The sequence below is a fragment of the Enoplosus armatus genome, chromosome 6 (genome assembly GCF_043641665.1).
Source record: "Enoplosus armatus isolate fEnoArm2 chromosome 6, fEnoArm2.hap1, whole genome shotgun sequence".
Classification (NCBI taxonomy): domain Eukaryota; kingdom Metazoa; phylum Chordata; class Actinopteri; order Centrarchiformes; family Enoplosidae; genus Enoplosus; species Enoplosus armatus.
Window position 1 is genome coordinate 26,208,363 of NC_092185.1, and position 25,791 is coordinate 26,234,153.

The 25,791-nt window shown below is 43.8% G+C and overlaps 1 protein-coding gene across 3 annotated transcripts in view; it reads left to right on the top strand.

Annotated features, from left to right (window-relative positions):
* Positions 1–25,791, top strand: part of lrp5 (low density lipoprotein receptor-related protein 5) — a 62,146-nt gene that overhangs the window by 22,671 nt on the left and 13,684 nt on the right. For all 3 annotated transcript variants that reach the window (XM_070908142.1, XM_070908143.1, XM_070908144.1), the window contains 4 exons: positions 2,392–2,480; positions 2,566–2,784; positions 3,909–3,997; positions 4,428–4,599. In XM_070908142.1, the coding sequence (XP_070764243.1) occupies positions 2,392–2,480; positions 2,566–2,784; positions 3,909–3,997; positions 4,428–4,599 (569 nt within the window). The remainder of the gene's footprint in view (positions 1–2,391; positions 2,481–2,565; positions 2,785–3,908; positions 3,998–4,427; positions 4,600–25,791) is intronic.

Here is a 25,791-nt window from a genome sequence, read left to right on the forward strand (position 1 = left end):
CCATGTTGATTCCCACGATGCTGAAACAATAGAGCCTTATTCTGCAAAAACACAACACTGTGTTAGAGTGTGTCTGTGTCTGTTAGGCTGTGTTATGTGAATATATTAAATTTGAATGAAGCATGCCAACCAATCACTTAGCCACTGTTGACAATAAAAACAACAATGCTCTATTGTGTCAGCCTGCAGTTTGTGTGTGTGTGTGTGTGTGTGTGTGTGTGTGTGTGTGTGTGTGTCTTTGTGTCTGTGCTTCTAATTTGTTTTGCTTGGTTGGTTAAATTGAAGGCGTTTGTTATTGCGCTGCCAGCAGAGAGAGAGAGTGTGTGTGTGTGTGTGTCACTGTTTGTCAGAGGTCTTTAAGTGTCCCAATGAAGTCAAGCGGAGACAAGAGTGGAATCACAGATGTTTTCAAACCCCCCCCCCCTTCCGCCTCAGTCATTTAGGTAACGATGGAACAACTTTCATTGTCAAATCTGATTGGTGCCAAGGCTGAGAGATGCCAGATATTGATTGGTTGTGAAAGTGCAGCTGGAAGTGAGAGGCAGAAAGATTTACATGATTTGAAGAACCATGTGTTTTTTTATATATGACATTATTCTACATATCGGAGATTACATACTATGTGTTGTATAATGTGCTATTCGGGAGCGCGCACTTTAATTACAGATCATTTATTGTCTTGTAGGTTATATAAAATGTAGATTTTTATGGACCTACTTGAAATGTCAGCATTATGTCTGCTACGCAGTCACGGCTTTGTCTTAAGATCCAAGTGAACTGATCCGAAATCTGAGACGAGAAAGAAAGATGAGGCAGATAGGGGAGTAGAAGACACTTTGAACTGCTTTAAATGCGAGCTCTCCGGAGTCAGAGGTGTGAGAGACAAAAGAAAAAACAGTTAATTGTCTCCCATGAGGTGAGTTTGGCTCTTGTTAAATCTGAACCAACAGCCAACAACACTGTGGATGATCCCTCAGGACAGCAGAGCCCTTTGTTTCCAGACTGGATGGCAAAAAAAAAAAAAAAAGGGGGATAATAGCGGAGCTTGGCATAGGCTTGAAATCTTTTTCACCACAGATAGATTGATGTGTTTGGAATTGGTTTCTATGACTGTATTTGTTTGTAGGACTTTATTATCAGCCTGTATTGCTGCTCTTTTCCATCATGGCGGTTACTGGGGTCTAACCCTCACCCTTCATTAGGCAGCGGTGGAGAGTAACTAAGTACATTTACTCAAGTAAAGTACATAAGCGCAATCTTGAGGTTTTACTTGTGTATTTACAATTTATTCTACTTCATAGTTCTACTCCACTATATTTAAATGGCAAGAATTGTGCTTTTTACTGCACTGCCTCTATTTCACACCTATAGTTACTAGTTGCTTTTCAGATTAAGAAACGTATGATAAGAATATAAAATACAATGAAGATTAAACAATGTTTCAGATGTTTATGTGTTGTTAGCAGTTCCACCCAAAGAGACATTTGGCCTCTAAACCTCTCAGATTGTTTCAGTTTGAGGCCCAAAGATGTCGAATCAATATAATAATGTTGCGAATATTAATATGGAGGTCACTGAGGACATTTCACTGCACAACAGCTGCTTTTATTGCTGACATATTGCTACATTTAGCTGATAATACTTCTGTACTTTTACTGAAGTGGAATTCTTCTTGTAATGAAGTATTTTTTACATTGTTTTATAGTTACTTTTACGTAAGTGAAGGATTTTAGTACTTCTTCCACCACTGCTATTCGGGCCTGTTCAGGTTAAACACATTTTCTATCGCGTCTAATATCCTTGGGTTAATTCGGGTTGGGTCCAACTGTGCTCTGGTACAAGTCGGATCAGGCCTCTCCTTTAATAGGAAAAAAGAATTTATGCATGTCGTGTTTGGGTAGGTTTGCTATGGGTCTGGGAGCTAATGTTAGCTGCAAAGGCTAAAGTATGCAGCTGTCAGCAGTATCATTAGGGGTCAACAGTCTGATATCAAGGCCTTGTTAGACATGACTTACCTGCAGTTTGTCATTATAACCACAAGTGGACAACCATATAACTGGTATCAATAAAAATAATGTCACTTTTGAATGTTATAATTATTTGCTGGAAGAAATCCCAACACATCCAACACCTCTATTAGCTAAGTTTTAGCAAGACAGAAATGGGCAATATCATATTGTAGAAATGGTGTTATTTTAAGGCTGAAATTGTTTTTTAAAAAATCACCACTATGCTGGCGTTCATATGCAGTAAATCCATGAGCTCGAAGTAATACCAGCTGTGTCAGAGCTAGATCAACTCTGTCACAAAGCCTCCAGTTAGCACTTTTAACACTTAAATAAATATATATATCTAAATATATAAATAATACAACTTGTCTGGTCTTTTTAGGAGCAGAGCAGGTTTTGCTGCTGGCTCGACGGACTGACCTGAGGAGAATCTCACTGGACCTGCCAGACTTCACCGACATAGTGCTACAGGTAAACACACGGGCACACGTACACAGGCTTATCAGCCCTGTCTTCTTGCACTCTCGTGTTCATCGATGCTCCTCTGCTCGTGCAGGTTGATGACATTCGCCATGCCATAGCGATAGACTACGACCCGGTTGAGGGTTACGTCTATTGGACAGATGATGAGGTCCGGGCCATCCGGCGATCCCACATCGACGGCAGCAATGCCATGATGCTGGTTACCACGGAAATCAACCACCCAGATGGCATTGCTGTCGACTGGGTGGCCAGAAACCTGTACTGGACTGACACTGGTACTGACCGGATTGAGGTACATCTGACACTTTGTGTTGTATTTATTGTAGGAAGCTGTCTACACTGTTGTTTACTTTGTTACATCACGTCATTTATGGAATTTTAAAAACCACTGTTTGAGTCATCTGTCATCTACAATACTGACTGTATTCACCGATCTAAATGGACCACGAACCAGTCGATGGCCCGATTCTAAAGTTACGAAACGGTTGACTGAAGCTTTGATGCTAATTCTGCACAGCCTCTCGTAAAAGGTCAAAGGTCAACGCAACACTCTCGCGCCACAAGATTAACATTAGCGTAGTGTTGCTTGCGAGGTCCAACAACGCCGACACAGTTTACAGTGCACCATCAAATCTAAAGTTTGGAAGACGTTTGTATTTTGTAAGAAGTAAGGAACATTGGACCAAAGTCTGGCCATTTGTAAGGTCTGTAGAACAGCAATTAAAATACCTGTTTGATTAGTCTTTGGAGCCTTGTTCGAGGAAACGTGTCACATTGGCTACTAACAGTCGCATTTTGAACGTTTGCTTGTTGTTACATAATTTGTTGTCAGTCTGTTTGAGCATTAAAAATACTTGGGATTCCCTGGTCTTTTATGAAATATACAGTATGTAATTATTATTTGAATGGAAAATGAATGCCTACATTAAACAAATGTTAAGACCTGTATCAGATTGTATCGTATCGCATCGAATCGTTCTGTATTGAAAATGTATCGTTCCTGAATCGTATGGTAGATCAGATCAGATCAGATCAGATCAGAAATACTTTATTGATCCCCGGGGGGAAATTGTACAGTACCGGTGCTCCCATTCAGAGTAGAAAGTAGCATAATTTAGAGCTAAAAGTATGTACAAAATATAAAAACAAGAAATAGAAAATAAAAAATATACACATTTACAGTATACACCCCTACTGACCGAGTACACCATCCCTGCTCATGATGTCATCTTATATGGCTTGATGAATGAAAATACATGTAGTCCCATTCAGACCTCACTAGTTTATCCCTGTGCAGTTTAACACACAAAACAACCAACATGATTCTTAATAATAATGAAAAAAAATTACCAAAGAAAAATAATGTGTAATATTAACAATGTTGTGCTGTAAAATATGTACGTATGTGTATTCCAGGTTACCAGGTTGAACGGAACCTCTCGGAAAATTTTGATTTCTGAAAACCTGGATGAACCCAGAGCCATTGTCCTGGACCCTGTTAATGGGTAGGTGTTAGCGCATGCATTGGAGTTAGCCCTCCTGTGCAGTGTAGTGCTGTAGCTACCACTGATGTTTTTTTCCTGACAATTCTGAGGAATTTTCCCTCTACAATTAAAAATGAATCCTCTGTGGCTATTTTAGGGGCAGAATTCCAGAATATTTAGACTCAATACATTTAGTTTTGGCTAAATATATTCCACTTCCACAAAAATCCCATTTCTGACTACTTTGAGGCCAAAAAGCCAGTGTGGACAAGACTTTGTAGCAGCATTCATGATGTTCATGGTTTGGAAATAAAAGACAAACATAAAGTTTGAATATTTGATACTTGATTATCTGATATCTGATATTGCATGTCTGATTTACATATCAGCTAGGAAATGTGTAAAGCTGGAAGTAAGTTCCGTCTTCCTCCGTTGCCTCTGTCAATCTCAGCTACATGTACTGGACCGACTGGGGCGAGCATCCCAAGATCGAGCGGGCCAACCTGGACGGAACGGACCGGGTGGTTCTGCTCAACAGCTCTCTGGGCTGGCCCAATGGACTGGCTGTAGATTACACTGCGGGGAAGCTATACTGGGGAGACGCTAAAACCGACAAGATAGAGGTAGGTTTAATAGCAGTCTACACAACATCTGTGTGTGTGTGTGTGTGTGTGTGTGTATATGTTTCCCCCAGCTGCCTCTCCACTGGGAGACAGGACAGAAAGGAAAAGGGGCGAAATCTGAAAAAGATGAGGTGGAATGAGGAGAAATTAGATGTGTGTGCGTGCATTTTCATAGTGAGCCAAGGGAATGTGGAGTTATGCAATAGCTGGACAGACTTACGCACCATTGTGTTAGATTGTCATCTGGTCTGGTCTGCTGGTCCGATGTGAGCTGGCCTGTCTAGTTTTTGTCTGCTCTGGTTTGGTGTGGTCTGTACTGGTCTAGTCAAAGGAAAATAGATGAGTTCACACACAATTTGACTGGGGTGATCTCAAACGTCAACTCTAGCACCATCCAGATAGACGCAGTCACTGAAAATAAGCTCTGTGGCTCAAATTGCACAGCTGGTCTCAGATGAGGTACAATCTTATTCCAGTTATTCCAGAGGGGCTTGTGCCAATGATCGCAGTTGATTAATTTCTCGATCGTCGCCTGGTTACAAAAATTCAGAGGTGCACAACCGAGCGCCGCGACAGCTTGCGGAGCCTTCGGCATGACGCGAAGACGTCATATTTTGGGACACTACACTACACTATCAGGGACACTACGGCGGCCGTGAATCCAGCTTGAGTCGACTCGCATTTTGTCGAATCACTGTACTTTGTTCTGTTTTTTTTAGCTGCGTCATTGTCTGAGAAGGTTTCTGGCCCGAGGATGCTTAAATGGCTGAAATGCATGTGAGTGTAGTAGTAGAGTCATGTTTATACTGGAAGGAAAGCTTTGAACCGGCATTAAAACTCTTGTCAAGCGCTCCTAACTCTAACCCTCGGTCAGCTTGACAGCCAGAGCGTTAAAAAACCCCCCCACAGAATTCCCACATTTCCCCCCTTCTGTAGATATTTTTCTACATTTCGTTAATGCGTTGCTCAGTTGAGAAAGCAGTAACAGTCACATTAACTTGTCTGTTTTGGAGCCCAGGAGGTCTCCACACCTCAGTGTGAGGGGCAGGGCTGGGGGGTGGGGGTTGTTGTTCTTATTGCCCTTCCCCCTCTCCCCAAGACTTCCCTAGCTCTAAAGCAGGTGCTCTCCATTCTCCCTCAGTATGTCAATATCACACACTATGTCTCTTTTACATCACAATAACTACATGTCCTTCTGCCCCCCCCCCCACTTTCAGCTTGTTGCTACTCTTTGATTGGTATTCTTATTCTTTCCACTTCTTGCTCCTCAGCATTTGTCTCTGATTCACTCAGGTTATCGTGGTTGAGGCTGTGATTTTGGTTGTTGTGGCGTGTGCAGAATTGCGCGAGTTTACTGGTGTTAACATATTTTCATAGCAGCAGAGAGAGGAAGAGAAAAGACTGGGACAAAATAGTGAATGCCTGAGCTTTCTGGCTGAATGCTTACCAATTGAAAGGGGGTGGCTGCTCTCTCTCTCTCTCCCTCTCTCTCTTTTGCTCGCTCGCTCTCTGTCAGGGTGAAAGGACCCACCTCAAAGGGCTTTTTTTTCACGTTTCAGCCTTGTTTTTATCCTGTTGAAAAGAAATTGCTGCTGGGTGTGAAGACATTTCCATTGTATGTCTGCCTGCGTCTCTCTTTGTGTGTGTGTGTGTGTGTGTGTGTAGTCTTTTTTTTTTTTTTGTTCAGTGTTTGTTATTACACACATGCACGCAGGTTTAGGCCCAACGCCCACTGTAAGATCTTAAGCCATGTCCCATTTGTCAAATTTACACCTTGATAACAGTACATTCACTGAGTTAGGAGGAGAATTCTTATTCATGTAGTATTGTCGTAACACTGTCAAAGCAGCGGTCCCGAGAGAAGCTAGGACAGATGAGGGAACCCCGTATACTAGCAAAACCCCAAGCAGAACCAGAGCTTATAATATACATCACAGCAGAGAGAGAAGGCTCTTGTGGTGAAGCGACAGGAGAGAGAAATTGATGCATTCTTGTGTTTCGTTGATGACGACATACTGCAAATGGTGATGGAAAAAAACACTAACAATTATGTATGTAACAAATGCGTACTGTGGAAGCCAGTTGACAAAGATGAAATGAAGGTTTGTCCTGGGGGTTCTGTATCTACATGGTATTTATCTTGCACAGCATGAGATCTCAGTGGGAGACCAATCTTCAAACATGCATTCAGTCATCAAAAGTCTTGAGCAAACTATGGCATTCCATAGAGATTTGATGACCGGGGACGCATGTAAGGCCAGAGTGGGACAAATGACAAATATGCTGCATTTCAACATTCTGTGGAATGTGTTCGTTGAAAACTGTAGAGCAAATGATGCAGTTGGTAAATTCATGACCACAGATGGAACAGCTCATCCTGTTCAGAGGACGCTGCGGGTTTTTCGGCAATAGTGTGTTGCAGGGATGACGCATTTTTGTAGGCAAACCTGGAAGTTAGCATCGCCCTGACGCCTACGCTGTGTGGCAAAACAAAAGTTTATGATACTTACATGTTTTGTTCAGTAAGATAATCTTCACTTTTATGATTTTTGAAGTGTAAATGGAATCGCCAGAAGTAAAAAGCTAACGTAAGGCTATAAAGGAACTACAGCACGGTCGCATTACTTCAACGTCACCACCGCTAAGCTTCACTTTGAGGAGAATATAGATAGATATAGATATATAGACAGATAGATATAGAGTATAAACACAATGAGGCTGTAAAGGCGGACTAGTGAGTAGATGACTTTCCGTTAATGTCCGCGACAACCTCTGTAGTCTCATTTAGCCGCTTGTTAGCAACCGCCTTTTTTAAGACACGTAAAATCTTCAAAATTCGCGAGTGGGGGTATCTACTGACGTATTTTATGTGGTAGAACAAAACGTGTAAATCTCTTAAGCTTGTGTTTACCACAGACCTTCTTTCAAGCATCTAACCAAAAACCCCATTGACTTCCAGACGAGGGAACCGGAAGTGTAAAAATGCTGACTCATTTCACTCTATGTATGCCCAAGAAACCAGACAAATACGGGATGAAACTGTTTCTGATGTGTGATGTTGCAAAGGTGTACACATTCAGTGGTTTGTGGCTGTGAAGGTGGACAACAGTACGCCGGCCTGACACGGAATGTTGCGAAGGCATTGGCGGGGCCGGTACACAACTCGGGCATGAGTTTTGCCAGGAGCAAGCAGTGGTGCCTTGTGTCGCAAAGAAGGGAAAAGTAGTCATTCCGCTGTCCAGCATGCATGACAATAAGGAGGTTGTGAGAGATCTGGAAAGCCTACGAAGCTCATAGAATGTAACAAGACAAAGGGCGCTGTGGACCGCGTGGACCAGCTATGTCACAACTACAGTAGAGAACAAAGCGCTGGCCTACTTCCCCAACTGCCTCGACCTTGCTACTATAAATGCACGAGTGGCTTTCCCGGCCAAATTTCCAACTTGGGAAGCCAGAAGATCTCACGGGCATTGCATTTTCCTGGAAAACCTTGGGGCTTGAGTGGGCTGTGGCTGGAGAAGAGGAATAAGGTGCCGCGGCTCCCAAAAGCTACGACGGATCCTCTAAAAGTTTGTGGGTTTTTCCAGAAAGCGGAGGCGCTCCAGTTGAGGAGGAGATGCCGCTGTCAATCCAAGCCCGACTGCCACCGACCATGTTGCAATGGTGACTGTGATTTCTAGTTACTAGTTGTGCCGACTATTTTTGAATTTGGTGCCAGTCTATGAGAAGTTACTAGCTTATTTCGCTAACGACCTGAGGTATGTCGGACTGTTTGGAAAAACACCCCCCCATTTTAAGGGTTAAAGGTATATTCTGACAATTTGACTTTTGTCTCACTTGAATACTTGATAATTGTTTAAGCAAAGATGGCGACCATTTGATGGGCCCAGGTTCTTTAAATGTGAGAATTGGTTGGTCACAGTGAATTGAATACGTTTTGGATTTTGGGTTGTTGGTCTCGGGTTTTGTGATCAGCGTTGTTCATTGTTTTCTGACACAAACCAAACAATGAATCAATGAATTGAGAACATAATACATTTTTTTTTAAAAATAGTTCAAATTCAAACGCTCACCAAAAATGTGTGTTTTGGAGATTCTGGAGCTAAGAGACCATGTCACATAATTAATAGGTTATTATTGTTTAGTTTAGGAGGCAATGTCTTTGACATATCATATTATTTACTGGATACTGGACTTGGATATTTGGATTGTACTTCTACTTCAGATAATGTTCAGTGTGTGTGTGTGTGTGTGAAGTGAGCCTGCCAAACAGCAGAAAACTGAACAGCGCCCAGCATTTTACCTTTTGAAAGAGAGAAGAGAGAGAATGATAAATGACTGAGGCAGACTGAAGACTTTGTCCAAGAACACTGGAGGAATGCTCTCTCTCTCTCTCTCTCTCTCTCACTCTCCCTCTCTCTCTCGCTCAGTCTTTTTTAAAGAAATCTGACTCCCCCTCTGCAACCTCCCACCTCCTTGTCTGTGGAAAAAAAAAACCCTCTGAAGTTACCGCACAGCCCCCCCCCCCTTTTTGAAAAGGAGTGTTTGTGTGTGTGTGTGTGTGTGTGTGTGTGTGAATGTGTGTGAGTGTTGAGCTGCTTTGACTGATGTGTTGCTTTCTCTGCACACGCAGCACACGAAACGGCTGCTTTGTTGTAATTATGCAGATTGACTATGTGTAGTGCCATTCAATCACACTCCAGAGCCATATGGAAACTGCTTGTGAGTGTGTGTGTGTGTGTGTGTGTGTGTGTGTGTGTGCGTGTGCGTGCAGTAGAACAGGGAGATGTATATGGTGGAATTTCCCCTGCTTAAGGCCCTGCACCTTGTTTCAATAGTCTAGCTAGTCTCCTTGCCTGTGTCTTGTTTCTGAAACCGTCCAGCTAAACGGGCTAAGTCTCTACAACAACAACAACAACAACAACTGAGACATGCTGAATGTGAATCATCCATCTCGAATCCCTAACCCTACCCTGATGAGCTCCTCTGGACTGGTTAATCACAAAAGCAATCAGATGATATATCTACAAATGTAAAGTAGAAGGAGCCTTTATCCGGTTGAGAAAAAGGTGGTTAGAGGAGGGTTGAAACCACAAATCATATAGGCTCGAAAAACATCACAGCAAGCTCAATAGACCATATTCACTCGGCAGCCATTTTCCTCTGATGTCACGCTCAGGGTGGGAAGCTCAAACGCTGTTATCATGTCGTGCTGCTGTGTTCCAGGTTGCAAAATCGTATAAACGTCGGGAATCTGACAAATCGTTATCATTAGGCTGCTTCCCGATCATACAACAGCTCAATGTTAATGATTCTGATCAATCTCAAGTTTGTGCCAATTTAAACAATTTATTGAACATTCATATGGAGAGTATTGATAAAGGCACTCTTTCTCCTACAATAATGCAAGGGTTCATTACTCTTATCGCAAAAGCTACAAAAAAACTTGATATGGGTTGAACATTTGCATCCAGTTCGTAATGATTACAAACTTTTCACATTAATCTTAATCTTAAAATGTGGTAAGTCAAGTGGCAGAGGCATCAGGCTTACACCTCAATACTAATAAATGTGAAGCACTAGCAATTAAAGATTGTATATCCAAGTCAATAAATGGCATTTCTCAAACAGAAGGCAACGCGTCAAGGAATTGTTTAAACCAAAGATCAACAAACTAGATTCTCCCCTTGATATTCTTTTATGCTCTTGTGCAAAGCAAATTCCCCAGGTGGCTGTGGCTTGCAAAGAGATCTGACATTAAAAGGAAGGCCTTTACTCACTAAAGCCGAAGGTATTTCAAGGTTAACTCACCCAGTTTATCTTGATAAAAAGCTTTAACTGTTTGGATTTTTCTACACAGAATACATTTAAAATCTATTGGCTTTTTAAAAACATCCTGAGTCAGTTTGGAACCTTGTACCAATTTTTGTGTTGTCTAAATTAGGTGGCCTTTCTTTCTAATGGTCGCTTTGACCAAAAGTGTCTTTAAAGTTATGAAGAGTTAACATCAGAATGTAATTTTCTTATTGAGAATTTATCTCTGTTACACATCTACATACCATCTGGGTTTCCACTGTTATTTAAGGATACAGCTTAAAAAAATAACAAGCTGGCAGTCACCCTGGTAACATCACTTCTTCCTTTGTGATGATGTCATATAGCATGTCATAGAATGTTGCCTTTGATGCTGCACTGCTACACTGAAGGCAACATTCTGTTCTACATAAGCCTCTACAAGAGATTTGATTTAACCAGAGACCTGACTACAGTTATAACTATAACTGCTGCATTATAACTACTGCAACCATTTAAAACTATCGCACAGATGGAGCAGGAGAGTGTCATCATTAGGGCTCTAAGGGCCGAGAACACTATGTACAAACAACACAATGAGGCTCAACGCCATGACAATCATATCCTTCATAAACGCATAGAGCGGCTCCAAAAGCAGATTGCGAAGATGGCTCATCCTCTGCAGTACTGTGAGGAGAATCAGACCCTACTCCACCTAATAGAGAACCAGAAAAATGAAAAAAATACAGACATAGAGGCCATGAGTCAACAAATGGAAGCCCTCAATGATCAGATTCGGGTGCTGAAGGAAGAAAGACAGGCCCAGGAGAAGAACACTCATGAGCTTGAGCAAAAATATAATGACATAAAAGAAGGAAAAGAGACCATGAGGCATGAGACTGAAGCCCTGAGGCAAAACATTCAGGAGCTAAACACAAAGCTGCGAGATGGAATTGACAAGTTTAATGTACTGCTGGAAGAAAAAGAGGCCCAGCAGCAGAACATTCATGAGCTTGAGCAAAAATATAATGACATAAGAGAAGGAAAAGAGACCATGAGGCATGAGACTGAAGCCCTGAGGCAAAACATTCAGGAGCTAAACACAAAGCTGCGAGATGGAATTGACAAGTTTAATGTACTGCTGGAAGAAAAAGAGGCCCAGCAGCAGAACATTCATGAGCTTGAGCAAAAATATAATGACATAAGAGAAGGAAAAGAGACCATGAGGCATGAGACTGAAGCCCTGAGACAAAACATTCAGGAGCTAAACACAAAGCTGCGAGATGGAATTGACAAGTTTAATGTACTGCTGGAAGAAAAAGAGGCCCAGCAGCAGAACATTCATGAACTTGAGCAAAAATATAATGACATAAAAGAAGAAAATACAAAGCTCCAAAGTGAACATAACTTGGCTGCTGAGGTGGAGGGGAAACTTTCAGGGGACCTGAAACACCTTAAAGAAACAGTCAATGATGAAGACAATCAGCTCAGGGCCCTTGATGAAAAATATAAAACAGAGAAAGAGGCCACGAGCCAAATAGATGCTTTGCAGCTAGAAATCCAGGGGCTCAGAGAAAACCTTCAAAAAAAGCTCTCCTCAGAGACTGAGAGTGAAGCTCAGCATCTCAGACATAGAGTCCGCTACTTGGACAAACGGTGTTCAACAGAGAAACAGCAGAAAGATGCCTTGAAGAAGGAAAAGGCTGTTCTGCATTGGACAATGAAGGAGCTGGAGAATTTGGCGCTGAAACTGATGGAAGAGTATGACGAAATCTTAGAGCTTAAAACGAAGCTCCATGAAATGTCAACTCAACAGCTTGAGCTTGAGAAGGAGCACATGAGGCAAAAATATGATTCTATGCAGAAAGAAATTCAGGAGCTCAGGGAAAACCTCAGAGAGGAAAAATCTCTGCGACTGCAGGAGCAGCTGAAGGTCTCAGAGTTAAAGGAGAAAACACTTCTTCTTGGAGAGTCACACAAAAACACCCACCTGAAGGAGGAGCTCCATGATGGTGAAACTGAGGCTGGAAAAAGCTTGTTGATTGAGCACCAGCTGCTGACAGCTAAGAGCGAGGACGAGCACCGCGATCAGGTGGACCCACTCCAAGCTCTGCCCCAGCAGAAGACCAGTGAGAATGACGTCCTCCAGTCTGAAAACCAGTCCCTGAAACTCAAGATGAACACCCCCGATGAGTTCAATGTAGGCAAGCGGGACAGAAGCAGTCATCGCCAGGGGGAGCAGACGTTACCCAACCCTTGTGGGTGGTGGTCCCAGCTGGTCAAACAGGAGCAGCAGAGACGAGCATGCAAAACTCCGCCCATTTTCTACCTGGAAAACAACTCTTATAAGAAGATGGATGAAAATGTAACAGTAGGGTGGCTCAGCAATTAGCACTGCAGCCTCAGCCTTATCTGATGTTAAACTCAGGCAAAACTGAAGTTGTTGGCCCCTTGACCCCTTAAGCCACCTACTGCCTAGACGTTCCTGCTCAACATCTCTGTGTTCTCTCTCAACCCAACTGCCTACCCAGGGCCCGCCAAGTGCTTGCTCATGGTGGGAATTGTTGGGAAAATAATGCTAAGAAAAAGTACAATGTCTCAAAAAAATAAAATAAAAATGGTGGAGAAAAGGTGGAAACTATTTTTTACTGGAGGTGTGCACGGTACTTTCACACAGAAATGGGTCATAAAATGTCTATATTTAGTCACTGTATATTGGCTGTATCAAACAGGGCTTTGGGGTCTTGATCAGGTGTAGCTGGTAAAAAGATTAATTCCACGAATGGTCCACATACGTTACGTGTTCAATGTTGCAGAACCGTAATAATATTAATATTTCCTTGAATTAAATAGGGCCTTCGCACCACTTGGGGCTAAAAACAAAATAACTGTCACAAATCATAAGGAACCCAAATGCAGAATAGCAGACAGAGATGAGGGTAGAGCAATCACAATGTCTTTACTAAGGAGTACTAGGAGTTGGGCCTTGGCATGTCTCCAGGTTCGGTGACATCTGCGTACAAAAGCCTGGGCAGAGGGAACCAATGTCTCCTCCTCTTGTGAAGGGAACAGTGGGGGTTGGTAACCAAAACAAACTTGGAATGGGGAGAGCCCTGTAGAGGTGACAGGCAGCGAGTTGTGTGCATACTCCACCCATGGAAGAAGTTGACTCCAGGAGGACAGATTGTGGCTGACCATACAGCGGAGAGCGGTTTCCAGGTGCTGATTGGCTCTCTCAGTCTGACCATTGGACTGCGGATGGTAGCCTGATGACAGCTGAGCCGACGCACCTATGAGGGTACAGAAAGCGTTCCAAAAACGAGAGGTGAATTGAGGTCCCCTGTCAGAGACCACAGAGTTAGGCAGACCATGAATTCTAAACACATGTTGCACAAGGAGTTGGGCAGTTTGCTTTGCTGTGGGCAATTTAGGCAGAGGAATGTAATGCACAGACATGATCTACAACCGTGAGGACCACTGTGTTACCATCCGTGTCGGGGAGACCGGTGATAAAGTCCAGGGCCATGTGTGACCAGGGTCGGCGAGGGATAGGCAGTGGGTGTGGTAGTCCAGCTGGGGGCCGGTTGGAAGGCTTGCCCTGGGCACAATTGGGACAGGCCGCCACATACTCAAGTACATCCTTCTGCATGTGGGGCCACCAGAATCTCTGGCGGAGACTAGCCAATGTGCGCTGGACCCCAGGGTGACAGGCGAGTCTGGAAGCGTGAGCCCACTGAAGAACCTGGGAGCGGACAGACACCGGGACAAACAGCCTTCCACTAGGCTCATTACCTGGTGATGGATGTTGACGGAGGGCCTCTTGTACTTCTCGCTCAATAGAAAACAATGCAGTGGCAACAAAACATTGGCTGGGCAGGATAGTGTCAGGTTTGGCGGGTACTTCCTCTTTGACAAATTGGCGTGACAAGGCATCTGGCTTCCAATTTCTGGAACCTGGATGATAGGAAAGAGTGAAGTTGAAATGGGAGAAGAAGAGGGCCCACCTTGCCTGCCTGGAGTTGAGACATTTCTCAGTCTTAATATACTCTAGGTTTTTGTGGTCAGTCCAAACCAAAAAGGATCAGGTGTGATGAGAATGGGGGCCGAGGTAAAAGCTCTCTTCAGCTTGGTGAAGGCCTCCTCTGCCACAGTGGACCAGGAAAAGGGAACCTTGGGAAAGGTCAGGGCAGTTAGTGGGGCTGTAACAGAACTGTAGTTATGGATAAACCGCCGGTAAAACTTAGCAAACCCAAGGAACTTCTGAAGTTCCTTCCGGTTGGTCGGCTGGGGCCACTCCAGCACTGCCTTGACTTTGGCAGTATCCATCTCCAATCTCCCAGCAGACACTACAAACCCCAAAGAAGACACTGTTTCCTGGTGGAAGTCACACTTCTCAGCCTTTACATACTGCTGATTCTCCAATAGACATTGCAGGACCCGTCTCACATGCTGCACATGCTCCAGAGGGGAATATCAGAATGTCGTCCAAGTAAACATAGGCAAATTTATTAATCATGTCCCTTAACACATCATTCACTAGACCTTGAAAAACAGCTGGGGCATTGCCAGGTACTCGTAGTGTCTGCTGGGGGTGTTAAAGGCCGTCTTCCACTCATCCCCCTCGCGAATGCGTACCAGGTGACGCACCAGACAACAGATCAATAGCACAGTCATACGGGTGGTGTGGAGAAAGGGTGGTGGCTCGTGATTTGCTGAACATGGCCTTAAGGTCCAGATATTCTTAAGGTACTGCCAACATGTCCGGAAACTCCTCCAGTGGTTCCATGGTACCACCTGGTGGCAGAGCTGAAGAAAGACACTGAGACAAACAGTAAGTCCCAAAATGGTTTTATTAACCCAGTCAATTTGGGGATTGTGTTTGACCAGCCAGGGGTAGCCTAGTATTATGGGAACCTGTGGAGTGTCTATGAGATGCAACTGGATCTTTTCACAGTGGTTATTAGAAACCAGGAGAGTAACAGGCTCAGTTACATATTTTACCTTGGCTAGGGGCTGGCCATTGAGAGCGTTGGCTTGTATGGTCTGGGGTAACCTTCGGGTGAGAATGCCCAGTTATCTGACCAGTGCTGTGACAACCATGCTTTCCAGCAATACGGCCACCTCCAACCGCTGGTCGCTCCACTGTAGGGTGGCAGTTAGTAGAGAGCGTTGGAAAGGAGATTTGGAGAAGGGGAGGACACTCACCAGTAACTCCCGCCCTACTGGTGAGCGTTGTCTTTTAACGGACAGGAAGCAACATAGTGTCCTGGTTGACCACAGTAAAGGCAGGAACCTGTGACGAGGCGTTGTCGCCGCTCTGCTGGAGACAGCCTGGTTCGGTCACAGCTTGCTCTGCTGTCTGCGATCTGCGGGGAGGCAGCTGAGGGCGCCTGGCTAATCTCTCTTTCTGCCTTTGTGATAATCTGGTGTCAATGCGAATGGCCAGGTCAATAAGTGAGTCTAGTGTGGTAGGTAATTCACAGGGAGCTAGCTCATCCTTTATGGCCTCCGAAAGTCCATTCATAAAAGCATTGAAATGAGCCTCAGCGTGGGGTTCAGGAGGAGCAGGAGGCTCCAGCAGAGTCCATGACAATAACAATTATCGGGGAAATTATGCCTTAATAGATACCAAAACATTTAACAATAATTGACACGCTTAAATGGTCCAATGGTCCCTACACAATTTTAACAATTTTATTTTGCTTGTGAAAGGAACAGGAAGATGAACACATCTGGGCATGCATAGATATAGGTGTGCCAGTTGTTGCCATGGTTGCTCGCATGACACTATCCTCACTATTTTTTTCACAAGAGCCACATTGGCAGAGCAAAGTCAAGGGGAGAGCCACTTTTACGACAATATACTAGATATATACAGGGTATATCTACATATAAATTGGTCGTCCCACAAAAAAAGAAACAACACAGCCAATACATTTTCAATTAAGACCATATTTACCTTAATACTGGGATGAGCGGAAGCTGGCATGCATGTCCTTGACTTTCCTCATGTTGTATTTATACACTGCTCGAAAAGATTAAAGGACCACTTTGAAAACACATAAGATCTCAATGGGAAAAATCATGCTGGATATCTATACTGATATGGACTGTGTAATGTGTTAGGAATGAAAGGATGCCACATCGTTTGATGGAAATGAAAATTATCAACCTACAGAGGGCTGAATTCAAAGACACCCCGAAAATCAAAGTGAAAAAATGATGTGGCAGGCTAGTCCATTTTGCTGAAATTCCATTGCAGCAACTCAAAATGGTACTCAGTACTGTGTATTGCCCCCACGTGCTTGAAAGCATGCCTGACAACGTCGGGGCATGCTCCTAATGTGACGACGGATGGTGTCCTGGGGTATCTTCTCCCAGATCTGGACCAGGGCATCACTGAGCTCCTGGACAGTCTGAGGTGCAACCTGGTGGCGTCGGATGGACCGAAACATAACGTCCCAGAGGTGTTGTATAGGATTCAGGTCAGGCGAGCGTGGGGGCCAGTCAATGGTATCAATTCCTTCATCCTCCAGGAACTGCCTGCATACTCTCGCCACATGAGGCCGGGCATTGTCGTGCACCAGGAGGAACCCAGGACCCACTGCACCAGCGTAGGGTCTGACAATGGGTCCAAGGATTTCATAATTTTGTAGTGCTCTGGCAGTGCTCATCCTGTTCCTCCTTGCACGAAGGAGCAGATACCGGTCCTGCTGATGGGTTAAGGACCTTCTACGGCCCTGTCCAGCTCTCCTAGAGTAACTGCCTGTCTCCTGGAATCTCCTCCATGCTCTTGAGATTGTGCTGGGAGACACAGCAAACCTTCTGGCAATGGCACGTATTGATGTGCCATCCTGGAGGAGTTGGACTGCCTGTGCGACCTCTGTAGGGCCCAGGTTTCGCCTCATGCTACCAGTAGTGACACTGACCCTAGCCAAATGCAAATCTAGTGAAGTCAGTCAACAGTCAGAAAAGATGAGGAGGGAAAAAATGTCAGTGGCCTCCACCTGGAAAACCATTCCTGTTTAGGGGGTAGTCTCATTGTTGCCCCTCTAGTTCAATTCAATTCAATTCAATTTTATTTATATAGCGCCAAATCACAACAAAGTCATCTCATGACACTTTACAAAATAGAGCAGGTCTAGACCGACTCTTTATACTGTTATTACAGAGACCCAACAGTTCCCACAGTTCTAGTGCACCTGTTGTTAATTTCATTAACACCAAAGCAGCTGAAACTGATTAACAACCCCCTCTGCTACTTAACTGACCAGATCACTATCCCAGAAGTTTAATTAACTTGATGCTATACTCTGATTAAAAGGTGTTCCTTTCATTTTTTTGAGCAGTGTAGTTTGTTGTTGCAATCACAGTGAGGTGTTCAAGATGAGCATGGTCAGCCGGTTTCTCAGTTTCCTCCTAATGTTGACTCACAGGTGTTTGTGCTCATAAAGAAAGACATCACTTTCTGTACAAGTGGTTTCAAAGTGAGAAAGTCTGCTTCAAAAACCAAACTCCAGAAGTGGCCAACTCTGAGTTCAACTTGGAGAATGTCATTTGTTTGCAGTTCAATCATGTCACTTTCCAAAGCGGCACGATTATCAGGGCCGAGCTGTGTGATGGTTGGAGTAAGAGAGGATACATCCACATGGCGGATAACTTTCATTGAATTTTGGAAAGCACTGTTTTGAAAATGGCGCTCCAAGTTGCTTCGTTTGAAACAGGCGCGGGTTTGTTTGCGTATTAAGCACAGAGGGTTCATGCCATGAAGAACAAATAAGAATTCGTCTGTCCATTTCTCTTGAAATTTCCTGTGCTCATCTTCGTTTTTTTTACTCTGAACACCTGCCGTTTGCCTGCTCTTTAATGTCACTATTCCTTACAACGCTGTCTGTCTTTTTTTTATTAGAAATCGATCCATTTTGTGCCCTGTGCATGTCACGCTGGCTAGCTGACCTATCATGACCTGCAAGCGTGCACTGCGGTCAAGTGAGCCGGTGTCGTGTAAACAATGCTGTAAGCGTGCTGCGTTGCCAGGTTTGACAGTCACCCCCCTTTTGGAAACAACATTAATTGAGGTGAAAGGAGAAATATATATAATGCGGATGTTTGCGTGTTTGTAGTGTATTGTTCATTGTATATTTATGTAGCACATTTTTAAAAATGTATTGGCTGTGTTGTATTGTTATAAGCTACCGTGCAAGCTTGACGAGCCGCGCAGTGAGTAACCCTGCTCTATGTAGTATACATGGGGTGTACAGTATAGCAAGAGTTTTGCAATATTGTCCAAATCATGCAATCAGAATGTTGAAACTGAATCAAACTTTTGTGTTTAATTGTTTCAAATCGCCCTGTATTTGCTGTATTCTACAGATGTAAAACATAGACTGTGACCCAACTTACTTTTTTTCCCCCTTCCATTGGTTTTCCTTGAAGCAACACTGAAGATCAGTGATTTGGCTCAGGTTGGCTCTACCTTTGATAGCTGCCTGGCAAATGGTGCATAGCTGAATGGATCAATTAGATAAAAGATTGAAATGAAAGTTTTGTGTCACGTTGGCCCTCTTGGGTGTCTCTGTGCTGGCCCCGATGCTTAATCCCCCGGTGAGGGCCGTGAAAGACGATTTGAGGCGCCTTTGTGAAACGGTGGAGCCTCTCTTTAAAACACTGGCAGTGGTAATAATGGTGCAGGCAGCCAAGGGCCGGCAAGCACGCACGTATTAAGCTCCAACTCCCTGACAGGCAGCAGGCAAACTAAGTTGTCTGTGCACTGGTTTGACCAACCAACTGGAGATGCTCGATGAATAAATGAAGCTGATGGCAGTCCTATACCATTGGTATATGGTGTGATTGTATATGACATAGTAATACATATAGTTTATGGTTTATATATGGTGTGTGTGTATTATTTTCAGACACGTCAGAGTAGAATGCGTGCATTCCAAGGTTGAACTGGGAGTTTTTCCTGGTCCTGAACCAGAGACTATTAATACACTCATTCAACAGTTTTTCCTTGCCACTGTCAACAGAGGTCTTTCTCATGGTGGGAACTGTTGGGTCTCTGTAATAATATTATAAAGAGTGCGGTCTCTATGTACATAAAATAATCCACTTAAACCTGTTCGGTTATAGAAATGCACCACTCCTATTGTCAGGTAGTCTCCATGTCATACACTATCTTATGATAACCGTCTTCCCGTGCTTTATACCTTACTTATAGTACTAGTAGTACTAGTAGTAGTAGTAGTATAGTGTGCAATATGACCCACATATAACATTACTGCAGCACTGACATAGAAGGTATCCTGACAAGGTGTTAACTGCCAAACGCCACAAATATCAGCGGGGTCAAAGTCAAAGGTTTTTTACAAAGGAGAGTTTTACAGGGGGTGTGTTGCTGCTGGGGCCAGCATCTTGCAACATAATTATCACAGAACTGAATCAACGCCTCTCTGACACGTTGTCAATAAAAATGCATAAGTAAAAGCTTCACGGATACAGTATTAATTGCAGGGGTTTGCCTTACAGATAGTATCCATCCTGTCTCAAATACCGTATTCACCAACCTGAAAGTCAAGAGGCCTTTTCAGAGTTTTGTCCATGTCAAGTCAAGTCCATTTTATTTATATGGCCCAATATCACAAATCGCTATTGGCCTCAAGGGGCTGCACAGTCTGTAAATGATCATGACATTGACGACTGACTGAAACTGCTTCGACGTGATTCCATAAACCCTGATTGAGCTCCTCAGGTTAGAGGAAATAACACAAACACCTGTCGTTGCTCAGAGTTTCCACAGTGTCCTGCCAGCTCTCTCTCTCTCTCTCTCTCTCTCTCTCTCTCTCTCTCTCTCTTCTCCCTGCTTCTTCCATCCCGTTTCCCCCCTCTCTCTCTCTCTCTGGTTCTCTGCTGTACTTTTTGTTCTTCCATCCCTGTTACCACAAAGTGACAGTCACTGCATGTCTCATTTCCTCTGGGAGCTCAGCCTTTGGCCCACATCTGTGTGTGTTGTGGCTGATCTTATGTGTCCCATTAGCATGGTAATAATGTGGTCTGATGTAAGCACTGTTGTGGTGAGCGAGCAGTAGCAGCCCCTAGCTGTGTGTGTGTGTTTGTTTCTGCTGTGTCACATGTGGAGGAGACACCCATTAGATGGTCAAGTCAACTTATTTTCTATACAAGCTACTTGGAATGGCCCGTTATTACTAACAACAAAACTATGAATTCATTCAAACGAGCTTCATTGGCATGACAGATCAGGAAGTCTATGTTGCCAAAGCAATACAGAAAATGATTAACATTGATTGGTTGGACATATGACTATCAATAAGCAGCACTGACTCAGAAAACTCAGGATATATTTATATATACTATATACATATATATATATATATATATATATATATATAGTTCTGACTACGTGTAATCACCTAAGTAACCACACTATTACTTTTCGCAGTAGTGGCATCATTGAGCGTGTATAAACGAACCCAAAAAATATAATATAACTGAACGAAAAGATTGAATCCCTCAATAAATACAAGGCAATAGACGACCAAATTGTATTGTGCTACTTGTAATACCAGGATCATGCTCGCGCTTCTGGTTATCAAATCAGAGAGGCCTTGACACTAACTCAGGTGAACCAACCAGCCTGTTGCTACATGCGCTGGCGGTGGATTGCCAGAGCCGGTACGTCATTTCAAGCTCCCTCTACGACCCCCTCCATGAGAGACCACAGGGGACAGACACATGATTCTGAACTCATGGAGAGAGACCGCCGCCACATTTCACAGATAAAAACAGATACATTCCCCCCCTCAGCAGCAACAAGCTCTAGCGCAGAGTGCAGGCATGTTGCTTTATGACGATCTTCCACTCGTTTTTTTATTCTACGCCCCCCTGGCGTTTCGGAGAATACTGCAACGGATCGCCCGTTAAGCGTAAACGCCTCCGTGCGATCTCAAAGCTCACACGACATCTAAAGAGGCCTGCTCGCAAGAGCATAAACAAGGCTGAACACTGATCAATACTGTACACTGCGCTACTAGCTTGATGCTTACAAGTAGCAGAGGTAGTATTTGTGCTACTGCTACATTCAGTTGCATGCTTGCAATCTTTCCATACTCCATACTGTTGACAGTTGACTGCTATTTATATGTCGAGGGGGTAGGGGTCGTGTATGGGGGTGGGGTTAAATGTGACATAGTCTTGTAATTCAGTGGGTGCCGTGTCCCAGGGAACATCCTAGATTTTTCACACATTTTTTTGGGGATCAAGCACAGCCACAGCCAAAAGCAACTTTGACTCAGTGGCGTGGCTGCGACCAACCAGGTTTCTTCTTGGATGACTTGAGCGTGTATCATCTGTCTGCATTAGTCTCAGGTTGCACATTCCTGAGAAATGCTCCCATTATGAAACACCCACGCACTTGAGTAAACACTCCCAGGGTGTCTTTGCGCTCTCTATTTGCTTATGTTGGAAACAGATAGCACTGCGAGTGTTTATGGACGTGTGTCACTAATGTGTGTGTTCTGACCACAGACCAGGGTAGTTAAGAATTAGGGTCAGGTACTTAATATGTTACCAGTCGAGGCCCGAAATATTTATTCCTGTTTTATTAATCAAAGTGTTTGTGAGCATATATGTGGAATAGTAAAACTCTTTAAAGACCTGTTTGATGTTTTCATCTGCCCCGTCGACAAAATACCAAATAGGAGTTTGTCAAATGGAATATGGAATACATTTCAATTAATGGTCACACTACAGTGCTCTCAGTGTGAGTCACTAGATGTAATACACCTGCTGTGTGTGTAATAGAACCTGCAAACTTACAGAGCTGAGTCACATCAAACTGCCTTCACTTCTAATTCTTCATGGAAGGAGCAGCGTCACAGCAAATACACAGGGATGGAAAGAATACTACAATATTTCATTCAAGCAAAAGTAATGTAACTTTAAAGAACTAAATAGCTATTAACCATGTCTTGTTTGATTATAAAGCAGCTCTGGGTGCTGTATAAATACTGTGAAAGGATCAAAACGCTCAGTCCACAGAGAAACGCACACAGCCCATATTCAGACACTGTGCCTTTAAACGAGCCGTCGGGACTTCCGTAAGGTTGTGATGTCACAGCTATACAGTTGCCGCACTCAGCCACGCCCCCCAGCACCACCCGCCAAGTACGGGGACGCTCATCCACCCGCTCAGTCTGTCTTAAGTTATTGGAGCGCTCTGCTCAGGAACTACTACTAAACGGCTTGTTTCAGACAGAGGGGGGGAACTGAGGGGCTGCAGAAAGGGCCAGGACAAGATACATGAGGACTTTTATGAACTGTGAATCATGCAAAGCTTCTCTAGTGGCGTCCCAGAATACAAATATAGAGCTGAAATGAGCAGAATATGGGACCTTTAAGGAACACCCTCAGGCTATAAAGTGAAGTGCGTTAACACCATCACGCCACAGAGCCCTCATGTCCAAAACCAACGACAAATTCCTTCTCTTTAGGTGGACATTTGCGGCCTGTGCATGCAACTGATTTATCAATTATAAATGAACAACCACCGTCATCAGTGTAGCCTCACTACAATTAACCAGAAAGGAGGACAAAGCTCAGGCAATTAGCGTACCTGTAAAATGAACATGTGTCCGTGAGTCTTGTGCTCCATGAAGTCCTCCACAATCTGCTCTAGCTTCAACTTCTCTGCTCCTGTATTTTCAACGCATGGCATAACCTCTCTGTCCCACTGACATTTTGACCCGAATGAGCAAGTCTCACACAGCTCCATAAGCATTATGTTTTATCGCGGTACGGTCTTTATATCATTTACATCATTTGTTTAGTTAAAAAATGCAAAGCATTCTCTGGTCGCAGCTTCTCTCGTGTGAGGGTTTGCTGCTCTTATCTGTTTTATATCATTGTGAATTGCATATCTTTGGATATCTTGGACAAAGCCTCACTTTGGGCTCAGGGAAATTATCTATTTTACAGACTTGAGTGAATCAGTGAATCCGAAAAGTAGTCGACAGATGAGTGAGTAATGAAAACAATCTCTGCAATAATTCTCTGTAAGCCTCCAAGAGCTTGAAATGATGGAGTCAGGTGATCCTGTGCTTTTAGAATGGACATAATAGTGAATGGGTTGAAGCATTGGAGTATGGACACACAGTAAGCAGTGGATCCCTGGTTGTTTTTTTTTGTTTATCAAAGAATATTGTGTGTGTGTGTGTGTGTGTGTGAGCGTATGTGAACTGTCCCGCGACGGTCTGACTTCTTCCTGCGTGTCCAATGAGACCTTTTGTTCATTTTCTGTTTGCTCTCTTTCGGTCTTTTTGTCCTTTTTCTTTTTCTTTTTTTTCTCCCCCCGTGTCCATCAAGAAATGAGACGTTCTCACACCCAAAATGGGAAAAAAAAAAAAAAAGACTCACTCCCAGTGCATAATTCTTCCTGAAAAGGCTAGTGGAGAGAGAAAGAGCGAGGAGGAGAGGGCGGAGAGAAAAGGAGTCTCTCTGCCATCTTTTCACTGGGATGGCCATGTCTAATTGTGTCACAGTCATAAATGAATGGTTTTTTTTGTGGAGGTCAGGGACCTCCCTTGGATCAGAGGCCCATCAAAGTGTGTTTTTTTTTCTGTTTGCTCCCCCCCCCCCCCCCCCCCCCCCCACCCTCTGAGGGGAGATTTCACTAAACAGATAGCTGGATACACTGCTGCTCATCACAGCAATAACACTTCATTCTTATCCTGTGTGTGTGTGTGTGTGTATGTGTGTGTGTGTGTGTGTGTGGACAGAGGAGTCTGTGTCTGTTGGTATCCGTGCGTTACTGTGACTTTCTCTCCTTTTTGTGTTTCTCTAGTTCCCTGCTCTCCTCTCGTTTTGGTGAACTCACTCATTCCCTTTCTTCCTTCTCTCTTCCTTCCTTTCTTCTTAAGTATTACCGCGACAGCGCACAGGGTGTAGACAAACTGTGCAAGCACCTCTAAGACAACATCGGAACTGTTTTCTTATTTGGACAAAGGTCTGTAATGAGGGCTGGGCTATTAATACTTTGAATTAAAGTGTAATTAACAAACTAAGTTATATCATGATACACAGTATATTTTGATATCGAAATAATACCCTAAGAAGATTTTAATATTGATTTCATCCCAATCTGTAACATGTAAGATTATCCCATATAAAGTATATCTTGTTGATTTGATTGGAGTCCAGGGGAGGTGTTAGAATACCGCTACGCAGGTGCCACAGATGTAATTCTAGTTCATCGCTGCAGGGACTCAGTGTTTAATTCTCTGCAGGTGTACCGTTGGCTTGGTTATACGTTCCAACCATAGGCTGCATATAAAGATGGCCGTTTCCACTTCCTGAAGCCAAACTCTCCTGGATATGGCCACTGGTGACGTAATTTGGAGCCCGAGTCTGCGCGCGCGGGGGGGGTCGATCGAGGTCCCGCCCATACACCTGCCCAACCCAATCGCGAACACACCACAGTCAATCTCAGCTGTCAATCATGACGTTTCATCATGTTTTTATGGCATCAAATAACTAATTAAAACCAAACTTACCAGAAAAATGAACACTTGAACAAACATCAGTGTGATAAGAGCTACCTAAAATGACAGAAACCATCTTTGGGAAAAATGTATTTGACGTGTACTTTGATTTTTTTAGTTTGGCCCATATCCCATCCGCTAACAGGGGGGGCGGGGTTATGACTTCTGCTGCAGCCAGCCACCAGGGGGCAATCGAGACGTTTTGGCTTCACTTTCAGGGAGCTGTCATGTCTTCCATCTTTATATACAGTCTATGGTTCCAAAGAGCACCACTGTCTGTGTTCGCAGGTGGGAAGCCAGTGAGGCATGGGGGTGGAGACTGGGGGTAAGAGTGGAATTCCTGCTTAAAGCTCATCACTGGCCGGACTGCAGTGCAGAGGAAATTGAACATTCCAAATTGGGAGAAAACAGGAGAGTGGTCAGAGTGTTAGTGGGCGTTCAGACTGAGAGCAGCCTTGCGTTTCAAATAACACAAGTGGCTGGTTGGGGGGGAGCCGTGTTGTTTAAGGTTCCGTGAGACATGAAGTACAATCCAGGGAGTCCAGTTTGAGTAACAGATCCATGAGTTTGAAGGCTTATCAGAAGGACACAGACCATATGAAGTCACACCTGCAATGTTTTTTAGGGCTGTCCTTATATTGGGTTGAAATAAATGGGTCAAATATGAGACGCCTTTGATATACACTAGGCCCACCCAGCTGTTGTATCATGTACTCTTGTAACCTCTTACACATCCATAACATCCCCATAGTACTCACGAAGGTTGTCTGGAAACAGGGACCACAGTGGAAGATTAAGAAATTTTGGAAACTTTAATGGAACAGCAATTTGGAAAACATGTTGA